This window comes from Dermacentor andersoni, chromosome 5, assembly GCF_023375885.2.
Source record: "Dermacentor andersoni chromosome 5, qqDerAnde1_hic_scaffold, whole genome shotgun sequence".
NCBI classification, from domain to species: Eukaryota; Metazoa; Arthropoda; class Arachnida; order Ixodida; family Ixodidae; genus Dermacentor; species Dermacentor andersoni.
Genome location: NC_092818.1, coordinates 85,602,333 through 85,616,851, shown reverse-complemented (window position 1 = coordinate 85,616,851; position 14,519 = coordinate 85,602,333). Strand labels below are relative to the sequence as shown.

At 46.9% G+C, this 14,519-nt stretch overlaps 1 protein-coding gene across 3 annotated transcripts in view; it reads right to left on the bottom strand.

The window, feature by feature from the left end:
- Positions 1 to 14,519, bottom strand: part of LOC126530830 (roundabout homolog 2-like) — a 190,803-nt gene that overhangs the window by 35,248 nt on the left and 141,036 nt on the right. For all 3 annotated transcript variants that reach the window (XM_050178122.3, XM_055070823.2, XM_055070824.2), the window contains exons 3-4: positions 6,016 to 6,297; positions 3,166 to 3,304 (exon numbers count right to left, since the gene is read on the bottom strand). In XM_050178122.3, the coding sequence (XP_050034079.2) occupies positions 3,166 to 3,304; positions 6,016 to 6,297 (421 nt within the window). The remainder of the gene's footprint in view (positions 1 to 3,165; positions 3,305 to 6,015; positions 6,298 to 14,519) is intronic.

Below are 14,519 nucleotides of genomic sequence, written 5' to 3'. Positions count from 1 at the left end.
TTTAATCGCGCTTTGCAAGATGTTGAAGAATAGACAGAAACAGAAAATTCTGACTTCGAAATATTGGTACACACGTTCAAAGCAGATTGGTCTCATAGCCAGAGTAAACGCGTCCAATACGGAAATATGTTCATAAAAAGTGTCAATAACAAAAAAAGGTGATAATGAATATGACATTCAGAGGTTGTTTTTAGAGGACGTTCCGTAGGTTGCCACAACGAAAAAAATGAAGGAAATGAAAGATGCAGTGAACCAAATAAAAAGCGCCCGATTGTTATTAAAAAAAAGAAATGACCAGGACATGGAGTTAAACTGGAGGTTTAAACGCCAGCTTGTTTTTTCCTTGTCTGCGAACTTGTAGAACGCCCCCTCAACAGAAGAGCTTCTCCGCACTAAAGGTCATATTGCAGTGAAACATACACAAATTATTGAAGGGGCATTGTTTCAGGGAAGGGCATTCAAATTTTTGATACCCGCATTGATGTCTCTTTTTAATGCAAAAGCGTTATATGCCCCGCGTCTAGAAAAAAAACCTGGCGCCGGCGTGACCAAAACGTGGTACCAAAAATAACCGACGGCGCAAAGAGTAAAAACACGTGAAGAAATGCTCGGATTGACGTAAAATTTTTAAGTGTCGTACACAACGTGGCATCCTGTCTTCCCTATATGCAAAAAATCACGCAACACTTTTAATGGTGTGCGAGCCACCGCCGTCATCGTCTTCCATCACACGCTAACGATCCTAATACGAAATGGCACTGCTGCGCTCCGCGTATTCATTTCGTGTCCAATCCCCCATAGTGAGTAGGAGCCACATACGTGACAGGAAACAACAACAACAACAACAACAACAACAACAACACTCTCGACGCCAAATCATGAGTGTATAAAATGAGGTGTACCACCGCCATCATGTCTGAAAAGGAGCGCCGTGCAAATTTACAACGTGCACGACGACATACAGATGAATACCTAAGCGAAAACATTCCACCAAAGCGACTACAATGCTTACGCATTCCCACACGGAAGCAGTCTTAAGTGTTTCAGCCTAATTTTTTTTAGATGCATTAGTTCGGGGTAAACATGTACCGTGCGCTGGGTTTATTCAATATTTTTCCACAGTAATTGTAACCACGGTGTGCCCTCCGCATAGCTGCGAGGCTTTTGTGGTGCATGATGTAATATACGCCTTCGCACCGTGCCTAGACAATAGCGGCTGCCGGTAGCACCTGCCATGGATGAATAGAGATTGTTACGAACGTAGCCAGTGAGTCCATTTATGGAAAGAGTGTCGGACAGTTCATTACGTATGTAGCGAGCGATGCGCATGGGGCTGATCCAACGCACGGTTGTCCCCTAAATGCGTGTACGTAGGCCATATTCCATCCAGTAATAAGAAATAACAACTGGAACATGCCCTTTGTCTTTAGTTATAAGCGTGAGGCGAATTCATCTTCCGAACCGCTTTCAGAACATACAGTCTTGGAATGCCGAGAATGCCGAGATACAGATTGGAATGCCGAGACTTTCGTCGCACCGAAATTCGGTCAAGGCTTTGTTGACCTTTTTACGCGGCAGTGGTCTATTAGAAAAACTATAAGGATTCAGTCCTTTTTTGTTCACGCCTTTCTTTTTGTCCCCGCTCTTCCTTCTGTTTTTACTTCCTCTTTCCCTTCCCCTAGTGCAGGGTAGCAAACCGGAGGCTTTAACTCTGGTTAACCTCCCTGCCAGTCTCTCATTTGCATCTCTCTCTCTCTCTCTCATCTGCCGAAGCTGTTCACTTCTTTAGACGCTGATATAAAGCTTGTTCCCGAAAAGCCAATCACAGAGTTATAGGGAACTTCGGCATTTCCGTTTCTTTATTTTAAGCTTATGAAGTTTTTAAAAAAGTCAAAGGGGTCACAGTAAGCGGAGACAGGTAACCAACAGTGGGCGAACGAGAAGGCATCACCCTCTAGCCTTGTGCCGGGAAAGAACGTTTGAATAAGGTACTTTTCCAGCACTCAGGTTCTAGGCTGAGGCGTCCCTTGTTCGCTTACTGTAGATCTGAAGTTTTTTTTTAATTATTCGCCCTAACTCGAAGTCAGAATTACGGCTTGCACTCGCGTATTGTAATACGTTTCTCAATTATTTGACGATTTCTATTCCAAAACTGGCGGCGGTGGATGCCAAAGTGGGCTTTTCGGTTAATTGCTGTCGCCCTCTGCAGATGCACGCACACATTTCAGCAAGCTGCCCCACACACACCCAGTGTAGGGTAGCAAACCGGGTGCTCGTCTGGTTAGCTTCCCTTCCTTTCCTGTCCTTGCTCTCTCTCTCTCTCTCTTTCTTCTCTTATCTACTGGTTGCCCCACCCATCCTCAGCATCTGTCGATCCACGGCCATGACGGCCATATATATGTATTGGGCTTCCCATGCTGCGTTAGATAACGGGATAGCATTTATCTCTGAGCCACTTGTGGCGTTGTGTGTTCCATAGTTCGCATATTTTTGACGAATGAACTATTAAATACTCGTTACGCATATGTCAAATAAACAGTCAATAATGATTTTAAGTGTTAACGCGATATCTCTAAGTAGGGGTGCATTCGCGTTGGGTGGGTTTTATTACGTATGTAGCCATATCCTAACCTCCTAAAATATTTGAGGTCTGCGAGTTTTTTATTGACATCATTTGTGTATTTCACAGATCAGGTGCTACAGTTAGCTACTCATTTATTTTGTGTTTTCATTGTGTTTCCTGTGAGCAAAATGCAAACTGACGGTAAAGTAGGCAGCTAGAATATTTGGTAAAGTACTTTGGAGCAGGTAGCTCAATATAACGCGGCATAAAATGGGTAACCAAACCTGACAAGCGGTCTTTACAACATGCTTAACAGGTGGTTTTAAGTTACAGAGGCTCATATGCAGCTCAATCTATTTACACGGCATGAAAATGAAGTATACACAACGTTGTGTAGTGCCTAATGTTACAATATTGTCGCTAGAGGAAAAGGCAAGCAGTCAGTTCCAAGCGAACGGTAGTTTACATTTCGTTTCCGCAGCAGCTAGCACACACACTTCTTTGTCCTCGGCTTCCAGCGTTCCTAGCGCGTGGCAATATCGTCATAAGAGTTCACGAAAGCACCCAACCAATGCTTTACTTTTGTCAGCCACGTGACCCACCTTCCAATGGGCATCTTTCCATCCTGCCTCCTCCAGGTGACCGTTGGTTTGGGGTCGCCGTTGACTTTGCACTCGAACTGAACAGATTCTTCTGCGAGTGTTGTCACATCTTCCGGGACTCGGACAAAGTAGGGCTTCGCTGTAGAGAAAAAGCGGTGGGCGCTGGTGAAGTGCTGCGCGATTGGAGCTCTTATACTCAGTTCTGGTTGTGTTTTTCCTGACGCAAAAAAAAAAAATTAAATTTGAAGCAAGGCATGTGAAAATGTGCCTCAAGGGATTAGCGCTGTACGCTTAGTCGTGAAACATGCTATGCTTATAGAGGCCAATTACTCGAGGCACAAGGTCACGGGCACAGTGCACAACTGTTTGCGGGCACAAAGGTACCTTTGTCGCGTACTGACGCAGCCTAACACTTAAGCAAGCTGGCGCACCGTATGACATTGGAGAAGTGGCACACATGAATTCACCCAACATCGATTGCATTCCCTCGACCCATCTATGCAGCTGCGGCTGTTACCCGGGCTTCCGCGAAATGAGGAGACATGCAGTGCTGTGCCGCTTACGCTTGGGCGTCGCATTCACCGATGCATATACGTTTTTGATTGGAATGGCTGATAGCGCCGAGTGCAATGCCTGCGGTGTTGAGGAGACTATCGAACATCTAATGTGCTACTGCCCATCTTTTGAAAATGAAAGACATGACCTCTGCACAGCCGTAAATCAGTTAGATAGAAAACTGTTCACCTTGAACAAGATCTTGGGAGTCGGGACCATGGCCTCGCATATCGCAGCTACAAAAGGCCACAAAAGTGCTGCTGCGATATTTGAAAGCTACCGGATTGAGTCACCGTCTGTGATCCGAACTGAGTGACCAAACGATATCCCCACTGGACTTTCTCTTCTTCTTTTAATCTTTCCCTCCCCTTTTCTCTTTCCCCAGTGTAGGGTAGCCAACCGGACTTAGTCCTGGTTAACCTCCCTGCCTTTCATTTATCATTTGCTCTCTCTCTGCAGGCCGCATTGTTAAGCGTGTCAAGGATGGGGATATAGGTTTGCTCAAGTGTGGGTTTTACAGCAGATAACATTGCCATCACGTAGAGATTTGAGAAGAATCTCGGCGACATGTCTGTTGCTTATATAGTCGCTAAACTTCCCCGTTTAACATGCCGAATTGACTAGGTCGATGCGCTAATAATGTAATTTACCTACCAGCGTGCAACCTTCTATGTCTACCAATCCTCCCTCAGTGAAGGGCAGTATACCAGAGACAACCTAGTTACCCTCCATGCCTTTCATTCTCTCTCTTTCTTTCTCTCTCTCTGCAAACGGGCATTGTAACATCAGTTACGGCTCTCCTGTTGCCGGTACCAGTCCGCATGCTAGGCGATAAATATGCTTGCGCGTGCGGTAGAGCTGGAGCATACGCAGCGGCTGCTGCAGCTAGGACGGTATTGCTATAGTGATGAAGTTACTATACATTAACGGCATGCTAAATACATACCAAAAATATTTAAATTCATCTGTGTGCCACTGTCATCGATATAATTAATGATTTGTCATAACAGAGAGTTTTAGTATAGGGGCCCCAAACGTTTTGGGGCCCCAAAGAAATAGCGTCGAAGCCACTGCGCATGCGCACGACGCAAACTGCGTTTGGGTTTTGCGTTGGGAACGCTATTTCACCGATTTAGCGGGAGCCCAAATAGCGTCCCCAAAAGCTTTGCGTCGGCAAACATGGCGGCACCCATCGAAGCGACGGCTCTAACCTAGCACAAAACTGGGTTCGATTCGCGGTAACGCGTGAAGTTCGCAAGCTAGGGGAAGTGACTGTGGTTATCGCTTTCTCCCAACTAACGTGTGTTATGAAGATTGACTCATTAGGCGCCGCTGATTTTGAATTCGATTGTGGATTTTATGGCTCGTAAGCCTAACACGGCTAAGCTTGGCTGGTGAAGGCTAGTCTAGTTGGTTTGCTGAAAACTAAGCGCAACTAATTATTTGCTGCTTACAGAATAACCTCTAAATTGTAATTAAACGCAAATGCACGCAAGTCAAAATTATTATTCCTATCATAAAATGGTATATTTTATTTAATTATTTCTAACAGCTTTTCTTTGACGCCGTATAGTGGCGCTGTCAGTGCAAGACGCTATCCGCAAACGTAAAACCCTATTCTAAAACTCTTCACTCCTACGTGCCCCAGCGCTAACACCCGCAAAGCTGTTTGGGGCCCCAAACTATTGGGGCCCCTATTCTAGCTAAAACTCTCTATTATACCGACTGTACCGTTACCGGCGGTGTTGCACCTATTAGGGGACACCTGCGCATGCGCGACGTTGATTACACGCAGCTTGTGGCCGGTAGGAAAGCAACGACGACAGAAGACACCAACGATTGAGAGCGAGAAAAGAGCCTGCGCACGCTATATGTGAAAGTACTTTAGCGAAATTATGACTGGCAAACTGAAATGAATCAAAGGTAAAATAAAAAAACGCCATATATGAACGGATACTACGAGCGGAACTAGCGGCCGGGTTTTTAGTAACTAAGGTAACTATTAGTATATATATGTATATATATATATATATATATATATATATATATATATATATATATATATATATATATATATATATATATATATATATATATATATATATATATATATATATAATGTAGCTGATTGAGAATGTGCTTCTTGTAATTTCTACATTTAAGGGCGCTGTAATGTCTAACATAATGTTCAAAAATGAGATATCCCGCTGATCATCAATTATGTACAGTCTAAGGGTCCAAGACACAGCGTAGAAATGCAGTTGCGTCCAGCTAGAAACAAATTCGTCACCCAACTGTGCACGGAGAGCAGCGCGGGCGGCGAGTCCCTGGTGCCCAGCATGTTGGCCGCCCGGCACACGTAGCGGCCCTGGTCGGAGGGCCGCACGTCGGCGACGAGCAGGGAGCCCTGGGCCAGGAGGCGGACGCGCCCCGTGCCCGGCTGCACCTGGGCGCCGTCCTTGAACCAGGTGACCGTGGGCTCGGGGTGGCCCCTGGGAGGCAGGCACTCCAACGTCGCCGACTCGCCCGCCGCCACGCGGACGCTCTTGGGCAGCTGTCGGAACTCGTCGCGAAGCACTGCGCGGATGGGAGCGGAAAGTGAAAGTGCATTAGGAGACAAGGAAGGGAATCTGGGTGCCCGCGGTTTCTGCCGTTGCGTACACCAGCCCACAATGTAATTTATTCGCAGTGACGTTAGTTCAAAGGCTACAAACTGAATGAAAGAAGGAGCCGTATACAGTAACTCTACATCGTGCAGAGCATGAGAGTGCGCCTTCCTGGCTTCGCCGTTTCTTCAGCCAAAGTCACTCGCGTAACCTTCCGACCTGCCACGCGCGGGCCATGCATGCGCCGTCGATACCGAGACGAGACGACAACGGCTGCGGCAGTTGTGATTGCGCGAACGCACCGCGAGTGTCCGCATGATTGCTGTCTCAGTAAAACATACATTCGTCCAACACCGCCACCGGGGTTCGAGCCTATGTCATTCGCGCTCGTGCAGTTGACATAGCTGAACGCACTAACCACAACGCTGTCGCGTAGCTTTGGAGCTTGGTAACTTGCTGGAAGGAGGGGGGGGGGGGGGGGGTTGCTCCCCACGCAGACTCTGAGAGCGGTAGCGTCTGCGCATATAATTCGGAGGCCACGGCAGGCAGGTTGATTCGGACGAAGCACTGAAATTTGCGTATTCCTTTTTCTTGTTTTTTTTAGGGAGTAGGTAAGCGGGAATATTATGGAAGGAAACCGTATTGAAGTAAAGAAACCATCTCTCTTTACCATCACCTCAAACTTCAAAGCGCGAATTCATGTTCCCCGCACGACGCATCTGGTATACAAACCAGATGCCTTACGCAGCACGCCACGGAATATACCATCCTGTGTGTCGTCTGCCGCGCGGTTGCAGCAGCACGTAACGACGCCAGAGAGGTTGCACGAAAATGAAAGCGGCGAGGTGAGTGGCGGTGGTGCCGAAGAAAGGTTTTGAAGGGCCAGCAGGAGATGCCGGACGGGGCTGCACGACGAAGAAAAAGAAGCAGGCAGCCGAAAAAAGACATCGCTCAGGACCTTGTAAACAGCGTCCGACAGGTCGTCTGTCTCTCTGCGGCGATTTACTATACCCGGGACTGCGCCGCGACACGGGATCATGCAGATGGTGCGGGGCATGCACCGACGGTGACCCCGCCGCCAGCGTTGACGTGACCCGGCGCGTGCCAGTCGGCGAAGGTGAGTTGGAAGGACGTGGGCGTGGACTGTACTTTGTCTCCCTATAGAGAAAGGTGCAGCGTTGTCGAGACTTTATAGTGGTCGTGCCTGTCAAATAGGAATTCGCGTAAGTGAAGTGTACCGTGTTCCTTGAAGTGGTCAGGAGTGGTCGAACAGGGCATGTCTCGGGCATGTCTTGAAGAAATGCGCGTGTCTACGTACCAGGTCTCCTCGCGGGAACTGCAAGCACGCGACTGTGCAAAGAGAGCGGTACGACAACTAAGGACTCTAGTGATTGCGCGAGCTTTGAATCTAGTATCAAAGCCGGGAAATGTGAAAATAACCGCAAATGTGAAGCGAAACCAGCGTCAGTGACTCAAGCGTTGTGAACGTAGTCAAGGAGTTGAAGAGTCGAAGAACAGAAGATGCATGCATTATTACGCTAAAAAAAGTAGGTATCTACATAGATAATGCCAAAATACAATGCTCCTTTACAACTGGAGCAGAGAAAAAAAGCCATTAAGAAGTCCGTCTGGCAGGCGGACGAAGACGAAATCTCTCCATTGCTGTTCACTGTCATGGTTGCAATATGCGCTCGACATTGATTTGAAAATATTAGGCGAGTTGGAAACCTATAATTTGCAGATGACATGATCTTGTTATGAAATTATGTAAATGACGTATCGATATACTACTTTGGTATTAGATTATGTAAAAAAGACTGAAATTTTTCGGGTACAAAGCGGGCTCTTTTGACACAGAACATGGGTAACTGGAGACCTTAAGAGTCTTTTCTTCTGTGAACGTAAGTTGATGATGGCGAGATGAGAAACACAGATATTGTGGAAACTCTGCACTGTTTTCATCTGGGCGCCACTGATCGCCCAGCATGCCCCGCAGGTTTCACACTGCTGCACCGTTTTAGCGATACCAATATAGGCATGCCAGCAGGAGCGACAATAACTCGCTCCGAGCCGCCGAGGATTAAATCCCAGCAACCCCTCGGGCGCGATGCTTGGCGCGAGATTTACGGGCCCGGCCGGAAAGCGCGTGCATATGTAATGAAACTCAGCTTGGACAGAGGTCTACCGCCACGAAGAGAAGTGTGCCCGACAGCTTCTCTCTCCACAAACAGGGAGAATGCATTCAGCAAGTACAGTTCGTTGTGCGGCTGGGAGAAGGTTTACTACAGAGGAAGCACGACACGGATCACTCTTATCATTGCCGCGCCTTGATTGGTCGCCTTCTCCGATGGGAAGCGGCACGACAGTTTGTCTCTTTGCTTGCTTGCTTGCTTGCTTGCTTGCTTGCTTGTTTGTGATGTGTCCGAACTGAACCTACGGGGACACGTTCTTCTTGGACGGCGGCAGTCGCTGCTAGCCTGAAGCACGAACAGTGATGTGCAGCTGTGTCCTTCATTTTTCCTCGCACATAGATTTAGCACTGCAATTTTCTTTCGTGTCGAATAATTTCTCCCTTACCTTTCTAACGGGCAGCGGCCTCGATTTAAGCAGGAGACAGGACTATGATTGCGATCGAACGTATAGCCTTTTTACAGCACCGTATACCCACGGGCGCATTAGTACCCGCTAATTGTGCGCCTTCTGATCGGCGTTTGCTCGGTTGTTTACAATGGCCACGGCCGTTACACGCACTGCTCAGACACTCACTATTTCATCAGTCAGGGTAAGCAGTGAACGGGTATACCGACGACACAATATTTTTATTGGTTGAAGCTGCGGAGCCGCTTGCATTGCAATTCTATTGTGTGCAAGCTTGCCGGCTGAAGGCGAGGAGATCGCCAGCTGGTGCCGTTGTCAGTCATATTGTGTTATAGGACTATCCTCGCCTTCCTCCATATGTTCCGCAGGATGCCCACAGTACGCGAATCCCCGGAGAGTGTATGAGATATAGCCACGTGGCACAGACAACACAGAGCTCACACTTGGGCAGTATTGGACGGTACACCGAACACCACCTGGCGACCAAAGCAAACTGGTGGCGTGACCTACGCTGCTTGTCAGGTAATCAAGATGGGTTAAGACGCAGATTGTAAACCTTGTTCATTGACATCTAGATCCTCTATACCCAGTATCTGATGCCCAAGTAACGCATCACCACTTGAGCGCATCTGTCAGGGCTGTTGGCGCGATGGAAGCAGATTTTTGTCGCGTCGGGTACAATGCATGACGGATGTTCGAGTTGTGAGCGATGAACTTCAAAGAGATGGTGCGAACACAGCCATTGTTGTTCATTAAATTATGAAATAGCACAGTAGTTATGAGAGAAACCGGAGGGGGAGGCTTTGGATTAATTTTAACCAGTTATAATTCTTCATTGCGAATCTAAGACACGGGATATACAAGCGTTTTTGCACTCCTTCCCCATCAGAATGCCGCCGCCGTGCACAGAAAACGAACCCGCTACGTCGGGGTCAACAGTATAACGCGACAGCCACTAGACCTCTTCTGCGGGTGAAAATAGGCTGTCGATCAACCAGCTGCCTAATTTCGCCTAGGATTAAAAACAAAGAAACGAATGCGCGTGCGCACATGCACGCATGCATTCGTAAGCTCGCAGAAGTCGTTCCATCGCAGCATTTCTATTCTTTATACACGCTATAAGCCTACATTTTGTTTGGAGGACACTCTATGAGCTTTACTTTTGAAGCCGCCCGCCTTTCCACCCTTCCAGGAAACGCACGCGACAGAAGTCACGTAGGGGCCTATCCATCCGATCAAAGTCAGCCAGCCCTCGCAAAACGGACGTCATGTCACGCGACAACAAAATTTCACGTGAGGCGAGAGACTCCGGCAGAAAGGAACTGCCCGCGAGTGGGAGAGGTGACGGCGCTCTTCAGAGAAGGCGCTGCTACTAAAAACAAATCGTAAGACATCGACAAAAAAGCGCCCGTTCGTGGGCAGATACGGAGGAAACATAACACTGTATCAGCGGGAGTTCCCCCCGCGCCTAGGGCGGGCCACGCCCACATCACGTGGGTCGTGGGGTCGCACGGCAGGGAAGGAACACTCGGAAAAAAAAAAAAAAAGAGAGACCCGTGTAGTCCTTTGCATGGGCGGTGCGTTATCACTCGAACGGAGAATGAGCGGATAGGGCTTGGTCTCTCTTTTGTATCCGCAGGAAAGACCTCGACCCCCCTTCGCCTCACAGTCGTTCCCTGGCCATGAGACATCCCGAAAAATGGGGCCGAGCGTTGAAACGATAGCGAGGCTTGTCGGACTTTAATCCCCATGCACCGACTTGGACACGGGGGAGGAAGAGCGCTAGATCACCATGCTTGAAGGCGCGTTCCTTCTCGATCGCGCCAAGTTGGCATTGCGCCTCAAAGCTGTTCGCATGACTAGGCAGAGCGGCCAAATAAAACAAGCGCTGTACTATGCACGGGTGTGCAGCTCAACACAAGGACTGAGTGAAGCACACCAAGGCGCACACGTTAGCGCGCCAGGTACTGACGTTCTTTTTCTTCTTTTTTTAAATTTCAAGTGTTCAAATACAGGCACACGATTCCAAATTCACGGACACCACTGTCTACCTTTCTGCTGAATTTAGGAAGCATATTTCTTTCTGTGAAAACAAAACGGATGGTATACTGGCACGCATGGAAGTTTTGCTGATTATCGCTTTTGCTTCTGATAATTTATCTCTTCCGATAAATTCTCGAGAACCTTAACCGAGAAAGTGTAAGAGTGGGGTTGATGATTAACGTGCAGAAGACAAAGGGGATGTTCAATAGCCTGGCAAGAGAACAAGAATTCAGGATCGCCAGTCAGCCTCTAGAGTGTGTACAAGAATACGTTTATCTAGTTCAGTTAGTCACAGGGAACCCTGATTATGAGAAAAAAAATTAAAAAATAAAATTGGGTTGGAGGGTAAACGGCAGGCATTACCTTATTCTGACTGGGAGCTTAACATTGCATTCGAAGAAGAAAGTGTACAATCATTGTATTTTACCAGTGCTAACGAATGGGGCAGAAACTTGGAGACTGACAAAGAAGCTCGAGAACAAGTTAAGGACCGCGCAAAGAGCAATGGAATTAAAAATATTAGGCGTAACGTTAGGAGACAGTAAGAGAGCGGTGTGGATCAGAGAGCAAATGGAGATAGCCAATATTCTAGCTAGATATGTAGCTAGAAGATATGTAGCCGGTGGAACATTGGAGTTACAGAATGCGTGCCTAGGGAAGGGAAACCCAGTCGAGGACGGCAGAAAACTAGGGATGATTAAATTAGGAAATTTGCAGGGGCAAGTTGGAATCAGCTAGCGCAAGACAGGGATAATTGGAGATCGCAGGGAGAGGCCTTCGTCCTGAAATGGGCATAAGCATAGGCTGGTGATGATGATGGTAAATTCCTCCTGCACTTCTATCTTTGTGGGAGCTGATTACACTGCACTCAGAAAAAGTGGGAAACAACCAGAGTGATTGAAATGTGCTTCATGCTCGTTGTCTTTCCTGCTCTTATTTCTATTGTTTTGACATGTGTGTGCATGCAATGTACACTTACTGGAATTTATGTTCAACAACGATAAAAAGAAGTGCTTACCACCATTTTATTATCGCTCGAATTTTACACGAAGATCGCTTTTTTAAGGTCCATATTGATACATTTAATCAGTGCTTCATCTGCGTAACAGTGTTGTTAAAAAATAAAACCCTCAGAATGTGGTCCGCCATGGCCTTTATTTGTCATGATTCAGCAAAACAGATCCGCGTCCTGGCAGCAGCTCGCTTCTCCAATGACGAGACGAAATTACGGCGGTGGTTCTTATTTTTCGGGCGGAACTCGCCGTAAGATACTTTTTGCGAATATATATGCTCGGGATAGGAGGCCAATATGACCAGATGAAATCATGAATGCATGGCCAGCAGATCCCTTGCAACACAGGGCAGCATGCGCATTACTACAGTTTCTGGAAGAATCCGGAATGTTTATGAGTTATTGACTCTTATTACCGCAACTTTGATTACGACGATGTATTTATCGAAGTGATTCATTTTTTATTCAACATCTTTCACATACACGTATTTTGCGTATTCGCTCATGTTATCGTGTTTCGGCCGACTCTGTTTTGCTGCTAGTGCGCTATTGTGGAAAACGAGTTTTTTGTTTGTTTAAAGAAAGACGGTTTTGTCTGATAACATGCGTAGGTCTAGATGGTTGTAAAAAATATTAATGAGTAACGCAGGGTGTTACTTGAATATCAATTAACACTGCTAACATACTAAGGCTACTAACGATGAATTGCGCCTGCTAGCACGGTCGCTTCAGTCTCAGTCCATTGCGCACGTAGGATAAATTCAAGCACGGCAGTGTAGCGGGCTTTACATTGAGGAGAGAGAGAGAGAGAGAGAGAGAGAGAGAGAGAGAGTCTTGCTGCCAGCGTCGCAGGACGAGGTCGCACACATTTTGTATCACGTGAGTACTGCAATATCACGGGAGTGGACTCTCTCTCTCTCTCTCTCTCTCTCTCTTTGAACAGTCGAACAGAGAATGCATGTGTGCGCGAACTCCGTTTCTGTACGTACAGAAAACGTTACACTCATTGAACAGAAAGGAAATCATTCATCGCTTTATTCGAAGACTGCGTATCTCTCCTCTCTCCCCTGCTACGTATATGTAGCCACGGCCACGTTGGAACGCACTGTGTTGTAACCTGAAGCTAGAACAATCGAAAAGCTTGTCGCCCCGCTTCTTTTCTTTTCTTTTTGCATAACTCGAGAAGAAACGTAAAGTGCCATCGTTGGCTTTGACAGCGCACGCTGCGTTCCCCTTTTATCACGTGAAATTTTAAAACAAAAAAAAAAATCGAACAACGAAAAAAAATTTACTCCGCCAGATTTTCTTGCGAAGGAGTTCTCTGGGAACGGTCCCCAGACGGTGGCTATATGCTCCGGAGTGGCTCGCCGCTGCTGCCTTTAGGTTGTTGTAAGAACTCACTACCACTCCGAAAGAGCGAACATGACCCCCACCGTCTTCGTCGCACTTCTTGCTCGTTTAGATATATATTTTATTTTATTCTCGCTTGCTTTTGTCACTAAACCCAAGAATAAGCATCGAGAAGCTTGGAACAGTAGCAAAAGCGGTCATCTTGAGCAAAGACCTTTTTCCCCCGTGCGTGTGCGTGCGTGAAACGCACACGCACGCACGCACAGACACAAAAATGTCAAAGAAATGTACAGAAAGAAAAAAAAAATAAGGAAGCGTGTGTCGTAAAAAAGCAAACTTATTTCGGACCCAATGGCGGTGAAATGCTCCTAAGGAGATCCGCACTTTGGCAGGCAGGAGAAGGGAGGCCGGGCCTCCCGGCCGTCGCACTATGGTTCTTTCAATGAACGCCGGTGATTCTGCGTTCTCCTCTCCTTCTTCCGCTTCTCCTACCCTACTTTATCGGGAAGGGAGCGCAGTGCTTTCACCGCACGGCTGCGGCGCTCTCTCGAAATGTCTAATGACGACCGAGAGTGGTTTCGGCTCTTTACGATCGGTCTCCAAAATGCGTTCTATAGATTTCGCTTTTCTGCATGCACTCCCTGTTACACACGTACGTATACAAAAAATCGCAGTGCCATTCCACTATAGTACTAACTCCCCTTTCTCCATTTCTTCTGCTTTCTTTTTTCAATTTATTTCGCGAGTCCTTGTAGAAATAAAATAACTTCGAACCATGCCGTAAGCGACTCCCGTTTCCTTTATATTGTTCCCCTCATTTCGACTGTTGAGAATATGTACGTGATTCTTTTCCAGATTTCATTTACCTTTGCTTTCTTGATCTTATTGTCTGCTGGTGGAGTGCACAGTTTAACTACAGTTTTCGCTCTCGTATATCTTTTGTGTTTGCTTAATGCTGTCGAAAATTTATTGCTACGAAGTCATCACCGATGCAGCTCTCGCATAGTCGTAAGTAAGATATATATATATATGTCGGGTTGATTCAGAAATTTAATATATCACAGTACATGGAGCGAAGTCGAGGTCAAAATTCAATCAATTGTCCATGTATGGTTCCCAGGGAAGAGTGAGCGCGGAGTTATTATGTGGAGATGTACAGCATAAAAGTGAAATGTCAAGAAATCGAATTA